Source organism: Macrobrachium rosenbergii, chromosome 40 (genome assembly GCF_040412425.1).
Source record: "Macrobrachium rosenbergii isolate ZJJX-2024 chromosome 40, ASM4041242v1, whole genome shotgun sequence".
Taxonomy (NCBI): domain Eukaryota; kingdom Metazoa; phylum Arthropoda; class Malacostraca; order Decapoda; family Palaemonidae; genus Macrobrachium; species Macrobrachium rosenbergii.
The window spans coordinates 4,684,200-4,711,280 of NC_089780.1; the positions used below are offsets into that span (position 1 = coordinate 4,684,200).

General features: G+C 37.4%; 2 protein-coding genes across 6 annotated transcripts in view; both read right to left on the reverse strand.

The window, feature by feature from the left end:
- mahj (LisH and WD40 domain-containing protein mahjong) overlaps positions 1 to 3,769 on the reverse strand; it is a 205,111-nt gene extending 201,342 nt beyond the window's left edge. For 2 of the 4 annotated variants that reach the window (XM_067082941.1, XM_067082940.1), the window contains exons 1-2: positions 3,640 to 3,755; positions 2,906 to 3,000 (exon numbers count right to left, since the gene is read on the reverse strand). In XM_067082941.1, the coding sequence (XP_066939042.1) occupies positions 2,906 to 2,928 (23 nt within the window). In that variant the 5' untranslated portion in view covers positions 2,929 to 3,000; positions 3,640 to 3,755. Of the gene's footprint in view, positions 1 to 2,905; positions 3,001 to 3,639 lie in introns of all 4 variants that reach the window. The other 2 variants (XM_067082944.1, XM_067082943.1) reach the window with 1 other exon arrangement.
- A 14,954-nt stretch (positions 3,770 to 18,723) lies between these two features.
- gammaCOP (coat protein (coatomer) gamma) overlaps positions 18,724 to 27,081 on the reverse strand; it is a 91,507-nt gene continuing 83,149 nt past the window's right edge. For both annotated transcript variants that reach the window (XM_067082946.1, XM_067082945.1), the window contains exons 12-16: positions 21,761 to 21,908; positions 21,081 to 21,252; positions 20,078 to 20,172; positions 19,307 to 19,544; positions 18,724 to 19,100 (exon numbers count right to left, since the gene is read on the reverse strand). In XM_067082946.1, coding sequence (XP_066939047.1) covers positions 18,970 to 19,100; positions 19,307 to 19,544; positions 20,078 to 20,172; positions 21,081 to 21,252; positions 21,761 to 21,908 — 784 coding nt within the window. In that variant the 3' untranslated portion in view covers positions 18,724 to 18,969. The remainder of the gene's footprint in view (positions 19,101 to 19,306; positions 19,545 to 20,077; positions 20,173 to 21,080; positions 21,253 to 21,760; positions 21,909 to 27,081) is intronic.

Genomic DNA, 27,081 nt, shown 5'->3' on the forward strand with positions numbered 1-27,081 from the left:
TGGTACATACCAAACATGCTAGCAATCAGTTCCCATATCACTCTAAACATAGCCGTACTCATAACCTTATGTTTGCAACCAGCCTAGACTGTTCGACCTAGTAAAAGCAGGCACAACCTGGGGTTGCCTACACCTCTGCGCCACTCTTTTCATTCAACCCAGCTGTTGGCTGTTTAAACAAGTTGTTATACGCATCGCCTCTACAGTTGTCCTGATCAGGACAATGCTTGCTGCTGTTCTGCTTGGTGCCAACCCACTCTGGACAGGCAGTGTGTGCCTAAGTTCACTTTAATCACGCAGCAGTACCAACCTAGCTGGTGCAATTTCATTTTAGGGCACGCGGGCAGTAAGTGGGATCATGTTCAATCACCTGAGCAAAAGCAAGGTCAGGCTACTGTGTCTCCTACTCTGATAGGGGAAACAGCTCATGATGTCCTGGGTTCTGCCTGTTCTGATAGTCTCTTGCCTGAAGAACCCATACAGACAGTCGAGAGAAGCATATGAAATTAAATGGTATGAGGGAACCGAACAACACTACTCCTTGACACCCAGTGCCATCAAGTGCACCAAGGGTTTCACCATGGAGTCTAAGCCATTCTTTCAGTGACCCTGGTCCCTGCTTGCACTGGACATGCTGCAAGATGCAGATTCTCTATCTCCAGATAAAACAATTCTCTTGTTCCCCACTGCTCTTCCAACATCCTTTCCCTGCCTCTTGACATGACAGTGGAAGTACTATCCATGAGGATACAGAGACCTGCTCCCTACAGGTAGAACTATCACAGACTGATGAGTAACCCTGGATTGGAACAGCTTTGCATGAAAGGGTTCTCTTTCTCTTCTATGTAAGGGCCATGGAGTTATCCACCATGGCCTCCTTCTGAGTTTGTAGTACCAATGACTTCTCTGACAGGATATGACAACTGTGAAAATGTAGAGACAGGTTTTCTATGACTTCCAGCACACTCCTTGCAGGGAGAGTCACAGCTGCAGGTCCTATCCTCAAAGAACAAACAAACCAGTGTGGATCCTCACACACACACAGGACATAAAGCAGCCACACACCTGCACACATCCTCACAACTTCATTGTTCATTCCTCTTCACATCCATCTTGGACAGAAGAACACAACATATGTGGAAAAATAAAGCTTCAACTTCCCAATCACGCAACAGAGCACAAGTCTAACCTAACGATGGTCAAAGAAAACATGCTTGTTTATTGTAGGTAAGTGGGGAACTCTGCCAACTCACCTACCTACCTGCAACCTACCACACTGTTACCAAGCTTCAACAAGTTCCAGCATTTGTATGAAATATTACAAAAATCAAATGTTACAACCACTACTATAAAAAAAGAAAAAAAAATAGAAAAGTACTATAGGTAATTATAGGCACCTCATAATACCAGTTAACCTTCACTACTGACTGTTGATATGGCAAGAGAGAATGCTGTGAATAGGTATTAATATAATGTAGGTATAATATAGGTTGTTTAGGGTTGGTAGACTAGGCTAATAATACTTCCTTATCAAAATTGGCTAGCAAGGCTAGACCTAGGCTTGCCCAAAAGGGTAATCCTGATACTTTAATTCCTTGTTCACATTGAATTTAAAAGAAGAAAAGGTTGAATGATAAACAATTTACAGTTATTTCAAAGGGAATACAGGGGGCAAGGAAATATTAATCTGAGTAGTGACTGTTAGGATTTGAAGGCTTGTGTTATTTTCTATTCTAAGTCACATGTTACTGCTTTGGTGTTCAGTCCCCTAAGCTCTCAGAAAACTGGAAAAATTAGGCAATGATAGTTAATTATAGCACCTACAGGAATTTTTCATTTTTCTCTTCCATATACTTTTAAACATTTAAAACTTCACAGATTTTTATACTAAAGAAACCTGATGTTTCCTGATTACTCCCAGTTTTTAACATCCTACATATTCAGTATAGCAAAAGTTGCCTTATGTCATAACTGCAACAACTCATCCAATATGAGGAAGTGATTTTCCAATGTTTCAGGAAGACTCAAGAGATCTTACTATTCTTCCAGGCCCATCAAGTCTGTGCACTATCTCAACTACCACATGCAATGTCTTTTCAAATATCCAAGTCAATCCCCAGGCTTGTTACTGTCCAGTTAAGGTTCCCAGGAAAGGAAATGTTATGCGTGAGATTCTTCTGTGCCCACTGTTAAAATGAACCACAGCGTCTGCCTCCCAGATTTAAGCTAAATATTTGTAACGAAAATGGTGGATGCACATACAACTGCATATCTGTATGACCTGCTAGGTCAGGCTAGGTTTGGGGGGCCCAAGCACCCCTGTCACAATCAAGGACCTGGTTCCTAGGTTAGGTTAGAGCAGCTAAGTTATATTACATTCTTCTGTACAATTTTATGCTAGAACATGGGATGCTCTAGATCAGATGACACCTTGTCCCTAGCCAGGTGCTGACCCAGCAACTTAGGTTAGGTTGGGTTAAGATACCTCCCCCTAACTTTCCTTGCTACCTTTCGCGATTTATACATTTTTGGGTGATTTAGATACTGTTATTAACATCCATTGGCTATATAGTTTTACAACTAATTTTGTTGTGATTTATGAATTTTCTAGGACAAATTTCCCTGGGAAATTTTGACTTTAATACCACAAGCATTATTCCCAAGAGCAGTGTGCTTGCTGCCTGCCACACAGGAAATGAATGTTGAAATATGTACAAAAGATGATAAATATCATGCTGACAGTAAATTTGCAATAGATTTTAGTATGATTTTCACATTAAGCATATTATGGAGACTTAAGAACACAGCTAACTGTTAGGCAAGCCATAGAGTAAGGGGGAAAACAGAAAAAATATGAAAGTAGAAACGTGAACAAAAGACGGTAAATGCCTCAAATTCATCTCACCTGTACTGCATTATAAACACCATTTTCAATTCAGAATCTTTTTTTATTAGTGACCGGTATCTAGCCTACGCCTGGAGTTCTCCTGTCGAATTAGCCTACAAAATAAAAAGAAAAAACAGAGGATTGCGTAAAAACTTCAAAAATGAGTAGGCTAAAAAACACAAAGCAAAAATATATCCACGACGCATCTGGCTCAGCCCTAGCCCAAGGCGTCAGAGCATCAGACCCCAAAAATAGCCGAGCATACATGAAACCTAGGCCGACCCAAACGTCATGTTAAGCCATTGAGAGAGGGTAAGGAAGGAGGATACTGCCACAAGTGCGAGGGCCCTTGAGGGGCCTCTCGAGAGGGAAAGGAAGGCAGACAAGAGGGAAAGGGTCGCCTGCTGCCACCGCAGCCACCTGGCTGGATACGTTGTGGGGGAGGAAGGCCCAGGCAGGGTTAACGTGGCTAATGCTCTTCATTTACCCTCCAAGCACACAAGACGGGCACGGGTTCGCCACGGACAACGAGCCCAATGGGAAAGACCTCGACCCCTACCCAGAGGACCACAAACACGGCGAATTTTATTGGAGAAAAGGCCAGAGAAAATGACAGGAGAGGCCGAGAGCGAGGAGGGAAGTTCAAATAGTTTCGGGGGTCCACTAGAGAGGGGCATTGCCTCCATATCAAAGACTCGTGGTTCAACAGAAGCAGAGCGCAGGTGGACAAAGGGTCGAGCAATCGTTCCTACCTGCTATATTTATTGTAATGTTGCGTCTCGGCACAAGCAATCCAGTTACTTCACAAGCAGATGAAATTCACATGTCTGCTTACGCCATTGTTTGGAAATTCACTACGGGAGAATAATACTATCGGGGCGGTAAATAAGTAGGCCTTACATCCGCAAAGTTATTAAGTAAAATATAATAAGAATTATTTTCCGCTTATCTCTCTTTAGTTAAACTTATTTTGCCGACTATCAAAGTACAATTTTACCTATTTACTGTGTTATTATTCCCTTGATGGTGAGTACATATTTACCAAAATAAGCATAGATCTCATATATATATTAGATATAGTTCTACAGTTAAAACAGTATTATGGTTTGTCCGATAAATGTTACTTAAAAGTCCCTTCCATATTAAATAGTGTAGTATTTTGCAGTCAGTGATAAAATCAGAAATGGCGTACAGACAATATTGTCTATGAAACTAAGATGACTGACATTTTGCGTATAAGCGAGATAATTTCAGATTGACGCTCTGTGTTGATGTATTTCACAATATATATATATATATATATATATATATATATATATATATATATATATATATATATATATATATATATATATATATATACTCTCGTAACTTAGACAGGCTCATCTGGAAACAAAAATAAACAGTAGGTCTGTGCTTTCTTATTTTGCACTGCCATTCTATCATGCTCACGATTAGCATGCTTGCAAGCAGAGAGAACCATATGGTTCTCTCTGCTTGCAAGTAAGGACAAATGTTAGTTGTGTTTTGTTAGAAACATGTGTGGTCATAAAAAGTCTTCACCAAGGCTTTTAGGTCTTGGTCTTGATCTTTACCTAGTCCTTGACGATATACGATAACAAGATAACGTGTGGTGATGCAGGAACGACTAATCCCAGCATTTAGGAAATAAATTTATACAATTGACAAAAAAATAAAATATTTCCAAACAGTAGTATTAATTAAACATCACGTCTTCAGAAAAAATGCTAACTCTTGTCAATTATATAGCCGAATGTAAGGAATCTGTTATACATTAATTTAACCACAGACATCAGTAGCCAGTTTTTTTATGAATGTGAAATACCAAACTGAGAGCTGCGCACTTTTGGAGTGATGTCGGCACTCGCATGTTAAATGACAAATTTTGTTACCTTTTGTAAAACTGGACTTTTTAAGCAATATTTTTAGATTGGATATCACCGAGGTGTTTTAATCCTCAAATGTAACGCCTTCTTATATTTTTATCATCATTGAAATGTGCCTTCATTAAGGAGAAGCGTGCTTAGGTCGCGAGTGCACTTTCTATTTATTATTCTATATCTAAAACTTAGCAAAGCGATTATGTAATCGTTTGGGTTCCCGATCCCGACTCTCGAGTCCCAGACGAGAACATACAAGTTTCGGGGTGATCCGACTATCCACGGCTACGCTGCCAACAAGCAAGAGCCCGTGCTTGAATTAAAACTGCAACGCGTTAAGTTAGATTATGAGGTATTTACCAATGAAGCTTCCTCTTAATCATTCAAAGCGCCACATTTAGACCAGAAGGCGCAGTCAAGAGAAATGTAAATGAATTTTACAGTTTTTACATTTCAAAGTCATAAGTGATATGGCTTCCTGAATGTCACAAATGAGTTATATATATATATATATATATATATATATATATATATATATATATATATATATATATATATATATATATATATATATATATATATATATATATATATAATATAACATATTTGTGACATTCAGGAAGCTATATCACGTATTTGTGATATTCAGGTCTTTTTTATTTCTTGTGAGGACAAGAAAGGTCGAACGGGTATTAACTTGTTTACTACCGTTGTTGTTGTTTCAGATTTAGCTGGCCTTGTGCCAGCACGGCTCTTGCTCCTAGAGCAGCCCGTAATGTTTACTACCTGGACACAGGTAGACAGAAGAGTGCGGACGGGAGCGTGGTGGCCGACCTCTGTCTGCCGTGACACGCACTCTGAGCAAATGGCAATTGTGAGAGCCATAATAAACATACAATGATGAAATACATATCGGCGGAAAGGCCAGACAACTTTACATATGAATATTTACGTGAGAATCTTGACACATTAAAAAATGTAATGCATGACGTGATTGATGCGAAAAAGAAGAGACGTCTGATGTCTTTACAAGTACATTCTAATAGGTGACCGCTAGGACTTCTTCTTCCGGCTTCCAGCTTATCCTAACAAACGTCTGAATCATTTTCTATGAAACAGTTTTGCTTTCCCCTTTTCAGAAGTGTATCGCATCTTCACTGTTCGACATCGAGGCTGCGCTCGTGGAGGGTGACACTTCCTAATGATTGGCATATTAAGTGTTGGAAAGGTGGTCAAGCAGTTGGGCACTGGGACTTCTTTGAGGGTTAAATGGTTGGTACCTTCTTTGATTTCTTCCCATGAATAACTTTTGGTGACTGACTATAATCAATTAGATCAACATGGGGAGTACAAGAATAATAATTTATATAAAAAATAAATTTCCCGGTTAAATGAGAAACAGATTCTGTAATAAATATAAGAAAAAGCATGGCTGTGATGTAGAACCCTGAGTAAAGAAAATACAAAACAAAATATTTGTGAATGAACAGTGGACTCAGAGAGAGAGAGAGAGAGAGAGAGAGAGAGAGAGAGAGAGAGAGAGAGAGAGAGAGAGAGAGAGAGAGAGAGAGAGAGAGAGAGAGAGAGAGAGAGATGGTTGGTGTACCAGTTAAGACAGCTGGAGATTAAGTAGCAAACAGCCGATTTTACTACAACAGGAACAAGTTCATGGTCACTGGGAGATATCGATCAAGCAGAATATATGCAACTAAAAGTCACCTGATTCTCCGACGTAAAGAAGCACTGAATATGACGGGCCCCGAGAAAGGGGACGAGGAAAACTGACTTAAACTTACTAGGAAGAAAATTAGTGTCGTTTCTCCCACAGAACTACTGCGTCTCAGAATAAATGAATGGATGGACACCATCTGCCAAGACCAGATGAGGCTTGCCAATTAGTGTAAATGAGTTGTTTAGAAACGGACTTTTAATATGGCCGTTCCTCGAAAGAAAATGGTAATAAAAAGAAGAAGAAAAGGTGAAGGGACGAGATGACAACTCATTCTTGAAGGCAGAAATTTCGTCATTAAGTATAAATAAATAAACTGACAAATTCTTTATAATGAGATTACAGTACGCTCGCCAATTCTTTCAGGGTATATACCAAAGGCACCGTAGGGTGGTAGCGCCATCACTGCACCTCAAGCGGTGCGCCGTAGGCATTACTTAGGGGTCTTTGCAGCGTCCCTTTGGAAGAGCTGCAACCTCTTTCATTCCTTTTACTGTACCTCCATTCATATTCTCTTTCTTCCATCTAATTTTCCACCATCTCCTAACAATTGTTTCGTAGTGCAACTGCATTGAGGTTTTCCGCTTGTCACACCTTTCAAGACCTTCTTACTGTCAATTTCCCTTTCAGCTCTGAGTAACCTCATAGGTCCCAGTGCTTGGCATTTGGCCTAAATTCTATATTCTATTCTATGTACCAAAGGACAAAGGAAACTCTAGTAAAGAGGTCCTCTTAAAATCCTTAAAAGCTCTCCCTTATATATAAGGATTATACTTTGTGGCAGAGAAAAGGATGAAGAAAACAGAACAGCACTGATAAGCAGGCACTGATGATGTTTCGAAACGAGAGTAAGAAGGCAATGAAACAATAACACAACAGGCACGGAGGGAATGGCCCGATTTCGATAGATCTCAGGTCTAAACAAGAGTGATGATATGTCATGAAAGTCATATACAGTAGATGCATTCAATGGACGTGCCAAATCTTAATGAAAGCAATAATGATCAGCAAATGGAAAAATTCCTCCGGACACGAATTCAGAACCAAAGGAACCATTCCAGGCTCCTAATGCTGTTGTTACTTCCATTCTATTAGTGAAATAGCGTATTCTTAAAATTTAAAAATGCAACAAACTTTCCTTGCATACTATTTGTTCGTCACTTTACTATCAGTGAACCTTACCTTTTTATGAAGTTTATACTCTTTGTAGCTTTCCAAAAATAAACACTGTAGAATCATTGTCACTCTTCGATATATTTTATGTTTAGTAACTTATCAAGATACAAGATGTATCTTGATAATGGGCGCATGTTATAGAAGAGATAGTGGCGTTTCATAGCGTTCGTACGCGAGTTACCACAACATGTAACATCCATATGATTGGTGCATAGTCCCTTTAGCTTCTCAAATGGGAAGACACTAGACGGCAACATTCCTTTTTTTCCACTTCCCAGAAAACAGAGAAAGGCAAGTATGATTTTTAAAATTCTTTTTGCCAAAGTAAACTCTTACAAATGTGTTAAGTCATTTTAGTTCAGCGGGAGAGTGGGCGAGTAGCCTACTGTATGTGACCTCTAGACGATTGTGGCAGTCTGCATATTTTCAGCCTTAACAAATAATAGTTATAGTAACAGCAATTTCATCTAGTGCTAGTAGTGGCATAGGACGAAATTTTATAGAACGATGCCTTCTCAATTAAATTTCCACGATGGCACGCTTGAAAAAATAATAGGTCCAAGGTTGTCCTTGCCCTGCTTTGAAAATTTTCATGGTAAACACTGCAAAAATATTTGTCGACACTTATTGTTTACTGACTCACCAAACCATATGACAGGTATTAAAGATTAAAGGGCTTTAAATCTGCATGCATTTTGGTTTTTGCTACAGTATGTAAATCGCCTTTCAAATCAAAGCAGTGAAGGATAAATTATACACGATAAGACATGTTGTCGAAGACCCCAGAGTGTAAGCAAAAGTATTTGTCATGAATAAGTGCTTACTTTCACATCTCCTGTCATATACAGCTATTTTTTTTATAAAGAAAAAGCAAGAACAGTCTTTTATGCATGTGTTTCTTCAGTGGGTATTGTCTGTTGGGGGATATTTTCGAATGATAAGTTAATATATATTTCAAACGAAAGTTTTGCTAAGAATTAGTGTGTAATCATATACTGTATACCTTGTAACATACATGGATATAAAAACGTTTTTTATACTATATCCAGTGATTACTGTTTACTGACAGTCACCTTTAGACCCTTGTATTTCACCCGTTTTTGGTTTTCTTTAAAGAAAACTATGGTGCCGGCTTTGTCTGTCCGTCCACAATTTTTTCTGCCCACACTTTTTCTGTCTGCCCTGAGATCTTAAAAAACTACGAAGACCAGAGTGCTGCAAATTCGTATGTTGATCATCCACCCTCCAATCATTTGCAATACCAAATTCCAGCCCTCTAGCCTGAGTAGCTTTTATTTTATATGGGTTAAAGGTAGCCATAATCGTGCGTCTGGCAACGATATAGGCCAGGCCACCACCGGGTCGTTGTTAAAGTTTCATGGGCCGCTGCTCATACAGCATTATACCGAGACCACCGAAAGATAGCTCAATTTCCGGTGGCCTTGATTATACGATGTACAGAAAACTCGATTGCGCCGACGAAACTTCGGCGCATTGTTTACTTATTTTCTAGGTCTGCTGTCCAACAACCCCAACTTTCTCCTTTCGCTTTATCTAGTGCTGAATGGCTGAATGGCTTGCTTTTTTTTCTAGAATAGTGAATGGTGTAGTTGGTAGGGTATGAGGCTGATTTCCAGTAAAACGAAAACACTATTGATCAACAGATCTCATATAGATTTCCCACCTCATCCTCCCCTTCAGGTGGATGGGACTTTGCTGAATGAGTCTGAAGCTGTAACTATTCTATGTTTAACTTTTGACTCGCATCTAACTTTTGAGAAACATCTAATGAAAGTTTCAGCAAATGCCGCACTAAAGTTAGGTATTGTTTATAAAGCCTCATATATTTATAAGTGATAAAATCAGTTCAATCTGTTTTAGGTCATTTATAGTTCCTTTACTGGAATAATGTTCTCCTGTGTGGAGTCTGCTTCCGCCAGAGATTTATCTATTTTAGTTCATGGTGGTAGGTTTCTGTTTCCTAATAGCAGCAGTTATGACATGGACCATTGACGAATGGTCTCTTGTTTGTCACTTTTTCATATGTTGTATTTCAACAGTGGTCTTTCGCATTCACAGTTGATCCCTGATCCCCTTTATCTGCCGGGAGCAACCAGATTCGCTGAACAGCAGCACCAATATCTAGTAACATTTGCTCCCTGTTGAACTTCTCAGTTCCAGAGGTCCTTTATTCCTCACACCATTGGACTGTGGAACAGTCTCCCAGAGGATGTTGTGCAATTGGAACTTTAGAAGTTCAAGTGAAAATGCAATGCATTACTACCCTAATGCTATTCCTCTCGAACTTTAATACATTTTATCTATTTATTAATTTTTTCTTTTTTAATATGTGGGATTTCTTTATGTATTTCCCTGTACTTCCTCTACTTCTTCCTAATGAGCACCATATTCTTTGGAATCTTGAATTTCAAGTCAATGGCCCCTGTAGACTTGTTCCATATGAACAGGTTTCACCTACTGAATAATAATAATAATAATAATAATAATAATAATAATAATAATAATAATAATAATAATAATAATAATAATACAGTAAAAGGAATGAAGGAGGCTGCAAAGAACCTTTAGTAATGCCTACAGAGCACAGTGTGAGGTGCGCTGATAGCACTATCCCCCTACAGGGTTTTTTCAAGTTTAATGTGTACTGTACATAACGAAAAAAAGAAATAACGGGGGCAACATTAAGTGTACTATGGAGTTTCACAATTTCTTTATTTTAAACATTAATCACCTCTTTCTCCAGGGAAATTATTAATTGATAAGCAGAATTCTTGACTGGTCTGAGACATGCCTACCGTGAAGTTCCTGGATGATTTCTGGCTCCTCAGTTTTCTTTTACCAATATATTCAGTTTAGCAATGTCTGTTTTGTTTGTAAGAGTTGCTGATGGTGAACACACTACCGTTATCGTTATTATATGCAAAATCAACTAAGTATCTCTCCTAACTAAACTGGATTACTGTGGCTCAAACAAGAGATACCTCTTAATCTCAAGTTCAAGGAATATGCTGTGAGAAATAGCTAACAGGGAAGGAAGGTGTACCCTTGCCAATTACCATCCAAGTGCTCAAGGATAGGTTGAGACGAGTTTCTGTATTGTGCTTCGATAACTTTTGGCTCTTTAGATTAGGCTATGATGGGAGGCTGAAGCTTACCTGCCAAGGAAGGACTTTTCACTCTACAGTAGTTCAGGGTTGAAAAGGATAAGATGCATCCCTGTATTTTACTTATGAGACTCAATGGCCAAGTTAGGTGGAGTGGTTCAAGGGGTGAAAAACTATTACAGTAATAGTCAAACCAGCTACAGACACTCCCCTACTTACGAACTAGTACGTTCTGAACGGCTGTTCGTATCTTGATTTGTTTGTAAGTACAGTTTTATATATGCAAAGTCAATACATACAGCACTATATGTTTTTTCATCCTAAAACACAATACTAGTATCAGGCAGTCCCTGGTTATTAGTAGAGGTTCTGTTCCGATGGTATGACGATAAGTGAAAATTGCAGATAACCAAAAACTTTTTCGGCTATTGGCACCAATGCGCAATTATTGGCGCCGATAAGCGGAAATCATTAAATCCTTAGAAATCATTGACAAACTGTGGGAATATAGCCTTCTAAGCTCCATTCATGTTTATGTCACTCACCTCACACCATGCAGCATCAATTTCTTTGGACAATTGTACATGTTGTAACGCCTCCAGAAGTAATGTAAGGTCATACCAGGGTCATTTACTTCCTTCAGTGCTTGTCTGTATGTACTGCGAGTGTAATATTTCTTGAAATTTCCTATTAGTCTTAATCATTCGGCTGTAAACAATTTTTCATCCGGACGGAAATCATCTAAGTGTGGTGGGTGACCAAGGGCATTATCCAAAATTAAGAGAATCTTGAAAGGAATCCCATTCTCATGACAGCGCAGCTTGACTTTGGGAACAAAGTGATGAAAAAGCCAGTCTTCCAATACAGCAAGAGTCACCCAGGCTTTGTTATTGGACATCCAGGTTATGGGTAAATAACTTTTTGCGATGTCTTTCAGTGCCCATGGATTTGCAGTGCGATACACACAGCAGTAGAGTTAGCTTATCGTTTACCATCTGAAATCCTGGCACCGTCTTCTCTTCACAGCTGATGTACGTTTTTCTGGCATTTTTTCCCCAGAAAAGGCCTATCTTTTCAATATTGAAAACTTGCCGAGGGGTATAACTTCGTTATCAATTACTTCCTTGAGCATCTTGGGGAAATTTTTTGGCTGATGCTTTGACGGCACTCGCTGTTCACCAGTAACGGACACGTGATGCAAGCTAGCGCATATTTTGAAGTGGTGAAACCATCCATGACTTGCAGCAAATGTTCATCTGCAGCACTTATGCCAGCCTTAGCCTCCCAAGTCATTGAAAACTGACAATGAAAAGGCTTTTAGTCTTTTCCTGAATCAGCATGAGGCTAACCGGTACACACCTTTGTTTCTGGTGTTCCATCCAGATACCCAAGTTTTTCCATTTCTTCTACCACGCTTCCCCTTCTCTTACGTATAATTGTTGACTGCACTGGCACAGCACTTTTTACTTAATTCATTATTTGATCTTTCTTTTTAAAGATAGAAAGAGGTGAAAAAATGGCACAACTTTCTTTATGATTGCCACTTTTGTTTCCATTGAAATAACTTGCTACTTTTTACCACTGCCATGATAGATAAAGGATGGCCTTGATATTTCACAATAAAATCACACAGATGAATCAGTGCACAAGAGGTGACTTCTTACCCCTTGCGTAGCTCGAGAGTCTGGGACAGCATATTGGCGCCACTGTCAGCTACAGTGCTGTTCAGCATGGATAACGGCAAAAATTGTAATTAAGCACAGATGTGCAATACAAAATTTGAACTTACAGTGGTGGATGGAGTACTACAAACAAATTTTAATTTACGATCACAGTTTGTATCTCTGAAAGTTCGTCAGTAGAGGAGCATCTTACTTGGTCAGGGGAGGATGAAACAGCAATGCCAAATATTCTTTCCTCAGTAAATAAATAGAGTAACTAGAGACTCTTTCAATTTTTTTTTTACAAAAGACTTTGTTTGAGAAACATTAAATATAAGTGTGGGCAATTTTATAATTGTTGTTAGAAATAACATATGAAAGTATTAAACCGATGTGACAGTGCTTTCCTCATGTGATGCCAAATCTGCATGAACCCCTAGGGGAAGGTGGGGAGGAAAACAATTACAAATTGGTCAGTAGCTCTGGGTCACTTGGGTCAACTCCTTTCATTAAAGGACCTGTCATATGTACAATGTAAGAAATACCTAAAAACACACTTTGATGTTTGAAAGAAAACCAACAGCCTTACAATTAGTGAAAATGATACAAATAAAGTGGGAGAAAAGTCCAAATTTATGAATTTACTTGACATGAAACTTATTCCTTAAAGGAGAGCGTTAACTGGAGATAATTGATAATCATCAAATTTAACTTACTGTTTACTCATATATCTTCATGTACTGTACTACAAAACTTATTTCCAAAAGAAGACGGGCTTTGGTGGTTCATCTAAAGTCAGGTGACAAACCCAGTTCCCTAGGTTAGGTTAAGGCAGGCAAGGTTAGGATGAACCCTTAACACTGTCCTTGTATCACCTTTGTGATTGATACTGATAACATGAAACACATCTGTGCTTCCAGAAATGCCAACTTTCCCTATAAACAGGACTATTTCCCAGCATGAGCTGGAAATGGTCACTGACACTTTGTAACAAGGAGGTAAATTGGCATTAGGGAGGTTGGGAAACCCCCCACTCACCTATCAAAACCAAGCACTTTTTCTTCTGGTGTATCATGGGATGCCTTGCTGCAAGCCTCTAACTGCCACTTGAAGTTTATGGGCAAGTACTGTTTATGAGTTTGTTGCTTGATGATATCTGATGACAATGTTGCTACCAAGTGTGTTGAGCAACAATAGTGTGTGGGACATGCAAATGTGTGAGGCCACTGTGCCTCTATGGCTGTGACCATCACCAGCATATGATTTATGAAATTTGGCTATAAAGTTATGCAAGAGGCACTTTCAGCCATTCAGTCCTGACTGGTTTTCCCTGACAGTGGAAGAGATATGGCAAGAATTGTAGAAGGCCAAGAAGTGGTCGCTGATGTCCTTTGTAGGGGAAAGGGGGACCACTTCACCTCTGATAGAGCCAAATCTTTTCAGAACCTTCTAGCTTGCCTGTCTCCTCCCCTAGCTCTGCTGCTCATTCTCCTCAGGCTCGGTCTGAAGGGATTACACATGTTAAGTACATGGTTTCTGACAGTGATAACCCAGGTATGCATAGAGAGCTCTCCCCAGGTGAGAAATGTGCGTGCCTGTCCTGCATAAGCTCCTACCCCTACTTTGTTGGCCGCCCAAAGTAAGAGGGATTCTTTGGAGTACTTCAAGATGTGGCCTTTCCTAGGCATTCCCGAAGAGCTCTAAAAAAACTTAGCTTTGTTTTTGAGGTCTTTGGTGCTACTGTTCCTAATGCTGCACCTGTCACCACTGTTCTGCCTGAGAAAAATACTGCATGGTTTCTCACATAAGAGATTGTCTGGATCTCAGCCAGCCTACCTCTGATCATCTTATGAGAAGAATTACAGCACTGGGCACCATCATTCCAATCCCAATCACAAAGAGAATAATCCAAAATCAAGCCAAAATCGTCATCCATTCAAATGAGAGAAATACTCAATAAATCAGCTTCAACAGCAGCAAGGGTGGAGAAAGTGCTCAGTAAGCTGGATTGTAGAAATCTCTTAGGCTAGTGAGAAGCATGCTAGTTCACTACAGGATTTTTTTTTTTTTTTACATATTACTTGATCTTTGAAGAATAACAGATGTGAATCTATTTCTGAAACGCTGAAATTATATCAGGAACAGTTAGTACTGTATTTTGAAGAATTTAGTGTTAAGACCAAGACCTGTGCTACAGTTTATTAACAGTCCTTGTGGTTGACTTTGGTATAATAATTCATAGCAACTGGTTATGGAAAGTACTTCTAGAAAACTAACATACCTAAGCACTGGAACAAAATTTTGGCATTATCAAAATGTGTTACTAATACCCGTTTCTCTCAGAGGGTACACTTCTGCTAATAATTTCATTATTTTTTTCTGGGTGTTAGAACATAAAATTAATCAAACAGGATTGTATTCAACATTTTGAGAATAATTTCAGCAACATAATTTTATGTATATTTTTTCTTTGATCAGATAATTCTCCATTGTAAATACTGTACATTATCACTTTAACACATACTATGATAAGATAATTACCTATTTAAACGAATTCCTCACACTAACACAAGTAAAAGGAAGAAGCATGAGGGAAAAATCCCATGTTACTGCTTCCCAGTACAGTATAATGTAGAGATTCCATTGCCTCTGGATTTAACCCCCTGTTATACCATTGTTTCATACAGATGGGGACATGTGGAGTTGTCACCTGAGCCAGCAGCACAAATTTGCAGAGCAGGAAGGCAATAATGATGGACAGAGGAAACTTACGTTTATAATGTTCTGCGTTACTCATGATTTTCATGTTTTTTCTTATTGATCCCCGGAAAGGTAAGAGTTTCTCACTGGCTTGGAATCTTACACCCTACTACCATTGATTCTCCTGGGGAAATGGTGATCTTTTAACGCAATTTCCATTTACACCAAATCTTTAAGAATGAATCCCATGTAAATGGAGAGTTATCCATAAAATATTGCAACTGAATTAAGTCTCATAAGACATACTCTGTTGAATGCATTGGCCCCAAATATACAAAATTTATTTTATAAATATTTTGTCAATGTTTTCCAGGAATTGGGCTGCATGTAATATTTTCTTTCAGATTTGACATGTATGATAGAGCTCATTCTTTTGAAAAATATTATACCCTTATTTTATGAAATATATATATTTTGCATTCCACAAAGAAATAAATATGCAACTTGTTGAACTATCCAGTTAATGATTTTTGAGTGAATACTTTGAAGTCATGGGTCAACACTTTGGAACACCATTATACACCATAAAATTATCACAACAGTGATAACATTGACAAATGCAATACTAAAATCAGTACTGATTTTATATATAATATAATATATGTGTGATATATATATATATATATATATATATATATATATATATATATATATATATATATATATATATACAGTGAACCCTCGCTACTTCGTGGTTCAACTATCGCGGATTCACGACTTCGCGGATTTTTTCCATTACGTATGTATATTATAAGAGAAAATATATAGCGGATTTTCCGGAAATTTCAAAAATAGTCGCGATATATGAAGCCCCAAATATTTCATTAATTCCATTAATAATTATTAATATCTGCTAGTACTGTTGGTTCATTGCATTATGACATATAATTCAGTACAAAATGAAATTAAACAAAATGATGCTTCACTGCATCGCGGATTTTTCAGAAATATTCATCGAAAAATTAAAATTAAAAAGTACCACCATATCGGCAGCCATATTGCGGAAAACAGCGATGTTTCATCATGTTACGTGAGAAGAACGACTGCGAGACCGACGCGCGCAAGGACTGGAAGCTTCAGTATATACCCACAGGCACTCGGACAAGGCATGTGAGTGGTACATAAGAGAATATCTTATCACTGTTGATGTTTCATCTTAAATCACTGTAAAAATAATTAAAATCCGAATTTCATACGTAAGCAACTCAAGGATACTGTATACAGTCTCGTCCCAAGCTACTGTGCTGTACAGTACACACCATCTCTCTCTCTCTCTCTCTCTCTCTCTCTCTCTCTCTCTCTCTCAATGAAATATGAATTACTGTATCATAAACTTTTATGTACAGAATTAAAAATAATTTCATTGACAAATTTGTTTCTTTTAGCAACTAAAAAATTATTTTCCTAATTCTTTCGTTAGTAGTGAGCAGCTTCAGTCAGCTGATTGTCAGAACGTAAACATTACAAATATGGGACGATCTTTTTTTTTATGCATATTACTGTGATAGGAGATCAAAATAGTAATACAGGCACTCGGACAAGGCATGTGAGTGGTATATAAGAGAATATCTTATCACTGTTGATGTTTCATCTTAAATCACTGTAAAAATAATTAAAATCCGAATTTCATACGTAAGCAACTCAAGGATACTGTATACTCTCTCATCACCAGCTTGTCAAGACTTAGTCAAGACTTAGTCTCGTCCCAAGCTACTGTGCTGTACAGTACACACCATCTCTCTCTCTCTCTCTCTCTCTCAATGAAATATGAATTACTGTATCATAATCTTTTATGTACAGAATTAAAAATAATTTCATTGATAAATTTGTTTCTTTTGGCAACTAAAAATTATTTTCCTAATTCTTTCGTTAGTAGTGAGCAGCTTCAGTCAGCTGATTCTCAGAACGAAAACATTACAAATATGGGACGATCTTTTTTTTATGCATATTACTGTGATAGGAGATCAAAATAGTAATACAGTGTTTAAGTGCATAGGAAGTGTTTATAACAGTGTGGGAAAGGCTATACAGTAAAGCCTTTAAATATATACCATGTATATACAGTATATGCCTCCCTAGGGAGGGGCCAATGCTACTTCAGGAATTTCACTTATCGCGGGGTTCTGGCCCCATTATCCATGATAGACGAGGGATCACTGTATGTATATATATATATATATATATATATATATATATATATATATATATATATATATATATATATATATATATACATATATACATATATATGTATACACATATGTATATGTATACAGTAGAACCCCGGTCCTCGACGCTAATTCGTTCCAGAAGCAGTGTTGAGATTCGATTTAGTTGAATTCTGAGTTAATTTCTCCCATAAGAAATAACTGAAAATGGATTAATCAATTTCTGACTACCAGTCATTACCTCAACCTTACCTTTTTATACAAAACATTACACAAATTACAATTAAATAAGTTCAGAGTTGAATAACTTACCATATCAGAAGCACTTTTTACATTTTTAAATGCATAATGTATCGAAAAAATTGGCCTACGACCAATGCGGCCGTATTACCAATGATAGACCGAGCGCCATAGACTAGGCTAGGTAGCCTATAGGCACTACCAGAATGTTCTGTAACGGGTACACATGAAAACTGTTGTTAATGATGACATTGAAAAACAAGCCTGATTATCAAATTAAATTAATATACAGTATTTATAAGCCGAATTACTGAATGTCTGTTATATAAAAACTAAGAAAAATGTCCTAAATTACGTCGGAACTCGGCAGCTTGTGGCAGACGTAACAAACCACAGCGCCACCCTGGTGGTGTATCGTGGTACTAGTTACATAAACATTCAGTATTTATGGTAAATTTCATACAGTCTACTGGAATAGTGTACAAAATCACTGTAAAACATCTTTCAGTAAATATGATTCCCTAACATATTGGGACCCATGATTGGATGAAAATTCAGTGCAGAAAGCCAAAATAATGATATATACCTGTACAAGGTGTACTTCTCCAAACAACAGCAGCAGCAGCAGCAGCAGCATGTGTGGGCTTTAAATGCTTTTAAATACGCATGGGAAGAACGCCACCAACAACGCCAACTAGCGGCAGCCGCCTGAAACTCTCTTTTCTACAAACATCATATGATTCATCAGGTCGGATTCCGATTTGTTGTTTGAGCTCCGACGCAAAATTTACTCAACATTTCGTGTCGAAATCCGATTATGTCGAGTTCTAGTACGGTCGAGGGCCGGGGTTCTACTGTATATATATGCATATATATATATATATATATATATATATATATATATATATATATATATATATATATATATATATATATATATATATATATATATATAATATATATATATATGTAGATTATTAAAATACATGGCTGTATATATCAATTAAAATGAAAAGTATGATAAACACATGCTTTATAACTTACCTACAATATAAGGAGCTACCAAAACACCAAAGTGGATACTGATATATATATTTATTAGATCAGGCAAAATTCATTTTTTGTTATCTCCTTTCAGTTTGAAGTTCAACATTATCAATAAATACAACAGTTGTCAAGATTCCTAACACAGAAAATATATATACTGTATCTCCAAAATTACATGAAAAACTAGAGAACAATTATGACATAGCAAATAAAATTTCAAATCTTTTTACAGGGGTTTTCCTTAAAAACAAATAAAAATTAAATATAGCTGAAATTTAACCAACTGCCGATGCAATAACTTCCGACACTTCTGGGTCATCTGATCGAACCGTTAACTGCATTGTGACACCATCGGCAAGTGCCAGCTTAGCCCTGACCAACACTTCGTGTCCCCCTCGATAAGTACCTACAACAGATATCATAAAAGTAAATGAGAAATTTCACTTTACAATTTTGATACACTATACTGTAGTTTAACCAAAGCAATGTTTTATTTCGGAACTCACAAGAGAGAGAGAGCAATGTATTCTACACTGAAGTAATGTTACATGCTTTTGAACAAAAACTACTAAACAACAAAGGAACTACAATGGAAAAAGATAAAATTCTTGCCTGCTAAATATAAAGTGTGAGCGCTCTTTCCATCTGGAATTCGATCTGAACGGTCACATGGATGCATTCCTAGGAACTGCGTAATCTGTGTGACAGCTTCTTCTAAGGTGTTCATGGCAGAGAGCGCAAACGTATCTTCCAACTCATTAGCTGCTCCAAGTTCATCCCATCCAGCCGCAAAATTGCTGCGGGCTACACGCTGCACATGGTCAGCTACGCTAATCTCAACATCTTCGAGCTGTCAAATAAAGACATTAAACACTGTAAAGGAAGTAAAATTCTAACTTAAGAAAATAGAGAGGAACTTGAATAATATCAAGGACAATTCTACACATAAAAAAAAGCACTTACAAGTTGCTGGAGGGAACCCTATCCCTCTTTCAGATTACTCTCTGTGAAACTGACAGGAGTATCTACATTATTTTTTACAGTACCCTGGTCTCAGGTGCATTATTTATTTGCCCTATAATCTTATGTATCAAAACATCTAAGTGTTCTAAAATGCTGGACCAAGCCATGTCTAAAGTCCCCTAGCCTATCTTACAAAACTTATGATCATATCAAGACAACATTTTTCCTGCTCTTTAGGTTGAGCCAGTCATTCTACTTCAAAATATAAGTTAGATCTTATTTTATGACAGACCATTCCCTGGAAGGATTTTGTTACCACAACTTAAAATTCATGGTTAGCAGAAACTTGAACTGTTTCAAAAGTCACTCTACACTATCTGCATTAAGTTCCTGGGTCAAAGGTGACAATACTCCACTTACTGTATAATCATCCTCATAACCATCATCTGTGTCAGGCTCGCCTGTTGCAGGATCACAGTCTCTTACTTTAAACTTGAGTGTTGCTGAAAAGGTACCTGGAATAAAAGAAAAAAAAGCACACCATGATATTCACAATTTAAATGTTAGAAATAATAAAATTAAAGCATTATTTGCATTTGCAAAATATACCAAGAAATTAACTTCACTGTGCAAGAAATATAAAAAAAATCATATGACAAAAAATATAAATAAAACAGTGTAACTACAAACATTAAATGGTAAAGGCATTTTAAAACCCAAACAATGACAAAAAATCAAGAAATGGCATCACTCCTAATTGTGCATTTTAAAAAGAGAAGGATAAAACAAAAACTTGTGTGAAACCTTGGTGAATGGTTGAAAATGCACTTAAATTTTTTTAGCTTTATGAGGACTACTACTATGTCAGAGCAAATGAAACTACATCTAGTTTCATTCCCACTAACAATGAGGACATTAGTTGTCATAAAGCTTAAAGATTTCAGATGTATTAAATACCATGACTTACATACAAGAAAAGTTTCTTGTTTTAACTTTGACTAATTTGTAACATTAACTAAACAAGTAACATTAACTAAACAAGAAAAGAAATAGCTGCAATAGAGAAGGCAGGAAACAATCAAGTCGGGGGCTAGGGGGAAGGTACAAAGCACAAAGAGAGAGAGAGAGAGAGAGAGAGAGAGATGTATACCTTCGTTTAACCAGACCACTGAGCTGATTAACAGTTCTCCTAGGGCTGGCCCGAAGAATTAGACTTAGTTTATGTGGCTAAGAACCAATTGGTTACCTAGCAATGGGACCTACAGCTTATTGTGGAATCCGAACCACATCATACCGAGAAACGAATTTCTATCACCAGAAATAAATTCCTCTAATTCTTCACTGGCCAGCCGGAGACTTGAACGCAGGCGCAGCAGAGTGCTAGCCGAGAACTATACCAACCCGTCCAACGAGAGAGACTTACCAGTTGTAGACATAATATCTTGTGGAATACTCAAGAGGGTGTAACAAGAACCAGGCTGTGAATAAGGCAGGGAGTGGCATGGGATGGAGACTTCCACATCCCACCCATCTCCTTCTACAACAACATTCACGTCTTCTAATAGCTGGTCATTTAGGGTATTGGTGCAATCAAACTGTCAATGTACAGAAAAATTAAAAAATTCAATTTTAAATGGTTCAAAATTTTTTTTCTATTTATATCAACTACAAAGAGGATACAGGCTGAAATATTCATGAGGTAGAAGTAAAATAAACATGTATAAAGTGATTGGTACAATGGGCTTAGACAAACAAACTTCCTTGTTCTATAAATACAGAATTCCTTATTCCACTTATATAAAAAAAAGTTGCAAAAGTTCTAATGTTGTATTCACCTTACATGCGATCAACAGACCAACACTTGAATCTATAGTTTCAAAATGGACTGACATAACAGATACATCAGAATCAGTTGAGACACATGCAAGCAGTCACACATAATATACCTAACATTTTACCATTTCCTGCGTTACAGCTATTACTGTAATTACCACTGTACATTTTTAATGCAATATAAGATATCATACATAGATTATCATCAATCAGCAACAAAAAAATGTAAACATTTTAAAATAATTTAACTGCATAAGAGAGAAAGATTACCTGTAAAACAATATGATTCTGGAATGTGTGCTTTATACAGCGGACCATGTACTCTGTCTCTGATTCTGTGAGTTCCAAGGGCAATGATGACTTGAACAGAGGACCAAGGTGAGTGAACTGTGGAATACCAGCGAGCTGTTCGGCATACCTGGAAAAGCAAAAAATTTCAATTTTGATTAAATCAAGCGGGAAATGTCTTTCTTCATCATTAAGCCATGAATTCCACATCTACCCATTTGAAGTAAAGTTCTGTTAATTCCAAATCTACTCATTTGAATTGAAGTTCCATTAATTTAATTACGCCAGAAAAGGAACTTTTTACTATCATATATTTACTTCAAAACATGATTACTATCATAATTATTGTATATTTTTAGTTAATCAGCCAACCAAACCATTTCTGCTCAGGCCTTAAATGAAACAGAACTGAAGCAATGGAAGCAACATGAAAGGCAAAAGTAACAGGAATACAGAAATGCTGGGGAAAAAACCTCTCAAGTACAACCGTCATATTATTTTTGCTGTCAGAGTAATACTATCTTATTTTTACTACAATGAATTTCAATGAAGCCAATGTCATATTCTTGGACTGTCACAGAGCTTGCCAGGATGAACTGTTCTGAAATGAGGTGAAAATTTCACCCTTGTAAAGTTAAAAATGTTTAGTAAGAACAAACCAAAGGGGATTATTAACAAAAATTTAACAACAGTAGAGTCAAAGAAGTTTGTGGGAAAAAAACAAATGGAGTGACTGAAAATAATTTAACCACAGTTGAGTCAAAGACTAGTGGGAACTAACCAAAGGGAATAACTGAAAAGAATTTTAACACAGCTGAGCCAAAGAAGTTTGTGGGAAAAAATCAAACAGAATGACTGAAAAGAAGTTAACCACAGTGGAGTCGAAGAAATTAGAAGGACCAAAACACAGGGTATGACTGAAAAGAATTTAACCACAGCTGAGTCAAAGAATTTAGTGTGAACTAACCAAAGGGAATGGCTAAAAAGAAGTTGACCACGGGAGAGTCAAAGAAGTTGGTGGGGAAAAAAACAAATGGAAATAATTGAAAAGAATTTAACCACAGTTGAATAAAAAAAGTTAAGGGGAAACAAACAATGGGGAATGACTGAAAAGAATATAACCAAAGTAGAGTCAAAGCAGTTAATGTGAACAAACCGAACAGAATGACCGAAAAGAATGTTACCACCATTAAGTCAAAGGGGAATGACTGAGAAGAATTCAACTTGGTAGTCAAAGATATTAGTGGGGCAAAACCAAAGGAAATAACTGAAAAGAATTTTACCACAGTTAAGTCAAAGAAGTTAATGGGAAAAAATCAAACAGAATGACTAAAGAGTTCAACCACAGCAGAGTCAAAGAAATTAGTCAGAAAAAAACGAATGGAATGACAAAATAATTTAACCAAAGTAGAGTCAAAGATGCTAGTGGGAACAAAACAACAGGAATGACTGAAAAGAATTTAACCACAAATTCAAATACGTTAGTGGGAACAAAGCAAATGGAATGACTAAAAAGAATATACCCACAGTAATCAAAGAAATTATGGTGGGAAAAAGCAAATGGAATGACTAAAAAGAATATAACTGCAGTAGTCGAAGAAGTTAGTGGGAACAACCCAATGGGAATAACTGAAAAGAATTTAACCAAAGCAGGGTTAAAGAAGTTAGTCATAAAAATCCAATTGGAATGACTGAAAAGAATTTAACCTCTCAGTACAGAGTAAAAAAGAAAAAGTTGGTAGGAACAAACCAAGAGCAATGACTTAAAAGAGTTCAACCACAGCAGAGTCAAAGAACTTAGTCAGAAAATACAAAAGAGAATGACGTGAAACAATTTACCCAAAATAAAGTCAAAATTGTTTGTGGGAACAGACCAAAGGGAATGACAGAAAAGAATTCAACCACAGTATAGTAAAAAAAAAACAGAGGGAATGGATGATAAATTGAAAGCAGAATTGAAGGGAAGTTAAAAGATGTCAGACAGTTAAGAGAGAAGACCAGAGAGCAAAAATAAAAAATAAATGGCAGTGTGATGCATCTGGGAACCTGAGAACTATTTCACTCCACAGAAGGCATGCTATAAACATTAGCCAATTGTGGGGACTTCAGTTTCATAGAAATGAAGCTACATATTATTCAACAGCTTTAGCTCGAAGGGCTACATCTAATTAACTTAAGTTTATTACAAAAAGATAGTCAAAGGTTTTACATCTCACTGCTGCTATGCCTAATTATGTGTTACTAATGATAAAGGTGCTGGGATGAAAGGACTTGCCTCACTTTGGGGTTTCGATCATTTCCAAAATTCCTATAAAGAAACAATACTGGATGACTGACTGCAATTATCTCAATGAATGGGATTGATGACTTGATAATCTCCATTAAAACAGGAACAGCCTACTCTTATATAAATCTATTCTATTAGAACATACTACAGAAATAAAAAATCTTACATGAATTATACCTAATCTTAATTTAATGAACTCGTTACAATAACAACCTAAGAATTTGGTCACTAATTAACCGACTGAGCAAACTTGTCACCATACAATGTGGACTTATGTGACATTGATTTTCTTAAAAAATTGCTTGTTTAAATTAGCATGCCAATTTAAGATTATAAATCTTAAATTGGCATGCTAATTTAAGATTATAAATCTTAAATTGGCATGCTAATTTAAGATTATAAATCTAGTGCAGATGAAATTTTGTGGGCACAGGGTTCATTTATTTATTTGCTTGCATGTTTCATCAATAATTGAATGTAAAATTTTCAGAGCACTGCAGCCATTTATGTAAACTAGATGATTTGTGTAAAAGTAAAAATGCAGAGAAAAATAAAACACGTTTAGTGGGCCATAAGGGTGGCTACTTTATCGTTTAAATAAGTACTGGACACAAACCAATTATAAGTAAAAATTTGATAAAAATCAATCACACTTACAAGCTGCAGACAATACTGTCCATAGTTGAGAAAAATGTAAATAAAGATAAAATTTGGGGTTTTAAATGTTAAGGAAACAAAGTCACACTGTATATACTAGAAATGTCTTTTCATTTACTAACATGACTACTCAGACATCTTGACTAAAAACTGTGAAACCTTTAAAAAGTTCCAGTCTATAACAGTGAAACCTTTAAAAAGTTCCAGTTTGTAACAAGAAAGGAAGATCTGCATTTGTTAGGGGATGCCAGTATGTGCATTAGCTTCCAGCTTCATTAATGTGTTTATCTTACACAAGGAGACAGAGCTGTAAAATCTTGAATTCAATCACGACCCAAAAGCATACTCATAGTACTACTAAAAGTGCTATCAAGAGGCAAGAGAAATTGAAGATCCTGCTTAAAAAGGCTGCAGTTGCCATTCATTATAGCATCAACAAGTCAACAGTGAGGTAACATCAATCTACCAAGTCACTGCTGTAGCTACATGGGCAAAAACACTTTATCATGTGTAAAATACTTCTTCTCGTGTGAAACAGCTACTTTTCTGTGGGTGAAAGGCTGCTATTGAAAGGCATCCCAATAAACTTGAATATAATTTGAAAAAAGGCCATGTCTTTTTATGAAATTCTGAGGCAAGTGGACAACAAACAATCTAGCCCTGGAAGTTTCAAAGCCAGCAAAAGCTGGTTTAATAATTTCAAATAGTGATTTCAACTATCAAATATGACAAATTTAAATTAATTTGTATTTTCATAGCTAATAAACCTGTGGTCTCAACACTAGGATAAATCTCCTGGTGCTATCTGGAAACCGTTAAAAATAGAAACAAGAAATGTTTTTACACAAGGAACTGGTGGCTCTGGCATCTGTCATGGAGATGGGGTGGCATGTGGCCAGCGACCCAATCTCAACCCCGTGACAACAGTTTTCTTCCACCCCAATGTTAACTGAAAGAGGGGCAGCTAGAGGTGGGCAGTAAGTGTTAAGACAGCAGGTTTGTTAGTTATGAAAAATACAAATTAATTTAAATTTGTCATTTGTTCATACGTGGAACAAACCTGGGTCTTAACATTAGGATAGACTCACTCTTGGTGGGAGGTAAGAGAATCCTGAACCGACTGGAGGTCTGGCACGCCCAGTCATACTTCCTGAATAAGAGAATTCAAAGGAAGGAGACCTAAGCCTCTATCTGTTAGATATATGGGTACTGAACAGTCAAATTACTAGGCTAAGCCAAAAGCCGCAATTCACTGCACCAGGTAAATAATTCTTTGACTGGACTGAAGACTGGACTTTTCCAAATTTATCACAATGTCTAAACCAAGACAAAATTGGAGAAGACAATCCTTGTCTTGAATTATCTTTTCCTGAGAACTCGCCAAGACCAGCCAGTCGCTGAGATATCTTAGAAGGCGAATTCCCTGAGCATGACCCGACGTTGACACTAAGGTGAAAACTCTTGTGAGCACCTGGGGAGCTGTTGTCAGACCAAAGCAAAGGACCTTGAACTGGAACACCAGTTCTCTGAGACTGAAGCAAAGGAACTTCCGGGAAGAGGGATGAACAGGGATCTCAAAGTTAGTGTCCTTCAAATCAATGGTTAGCATGTAGTTGTTGTCTCTGACAGCTGCCAAGACTGTTTGAGGAAGCCTCCATCTTGAACCTTGTCTTTCTGATGAAAGAGGCTCAACATTGACAGGTCTATCGCCAGTTGCCTTGGGGACTAGGAAGACTCAGCTGTAGAACCCTGGGAAAGGATGCTTTACTTGCTCTACAGCTCCCTTCTCCATCACCTTCCTCACTTCTTGGACAGCTAGTTCTTTCAGAGAGCCTTGGGTGTAAGTGAGGTGAGGGAGAGGACAATTGGAGAGAGGGGAGCAAAGTTGAAAGGTAGTACAGTACATACCCTACCCAAAGGACATCTACCAACCAAAGCTCCGCTCCGTAATTCCACCACATAGCCCAATGGCTTGCCAGGCATCCCTGACTGGTGGCACAGAGAGGGGAGGAGTGCCCACTCTACTGTCTGCCTCCCCTACCTCTACCCCTATTTCCCCTTCCTGGTCTGGTAGAGCGAGACTGAAAGGGATGTTGTTGGGTAGGCTTCTTCAGTGACGAAGCAGGTTGGGAAGTCTTGATTGTAGGAGGAAGTATTATATGCTTCTTAGGAGGTGGCTGTAGATTCTGACTCAGAGCATTCAGACGAGAAGGAACTGCTGCTTTACTCACTGCTTGTTGGATGAGATGGTCAATGACTGAAATAAGGCAACTCAAAAGATGTCCTCCAGTCCTTCTTTGGTCCCAGCAGGCTTCTATTCCTGTCGGAATGATCGTAGGAGTCACAGTCTTTTTAGAAA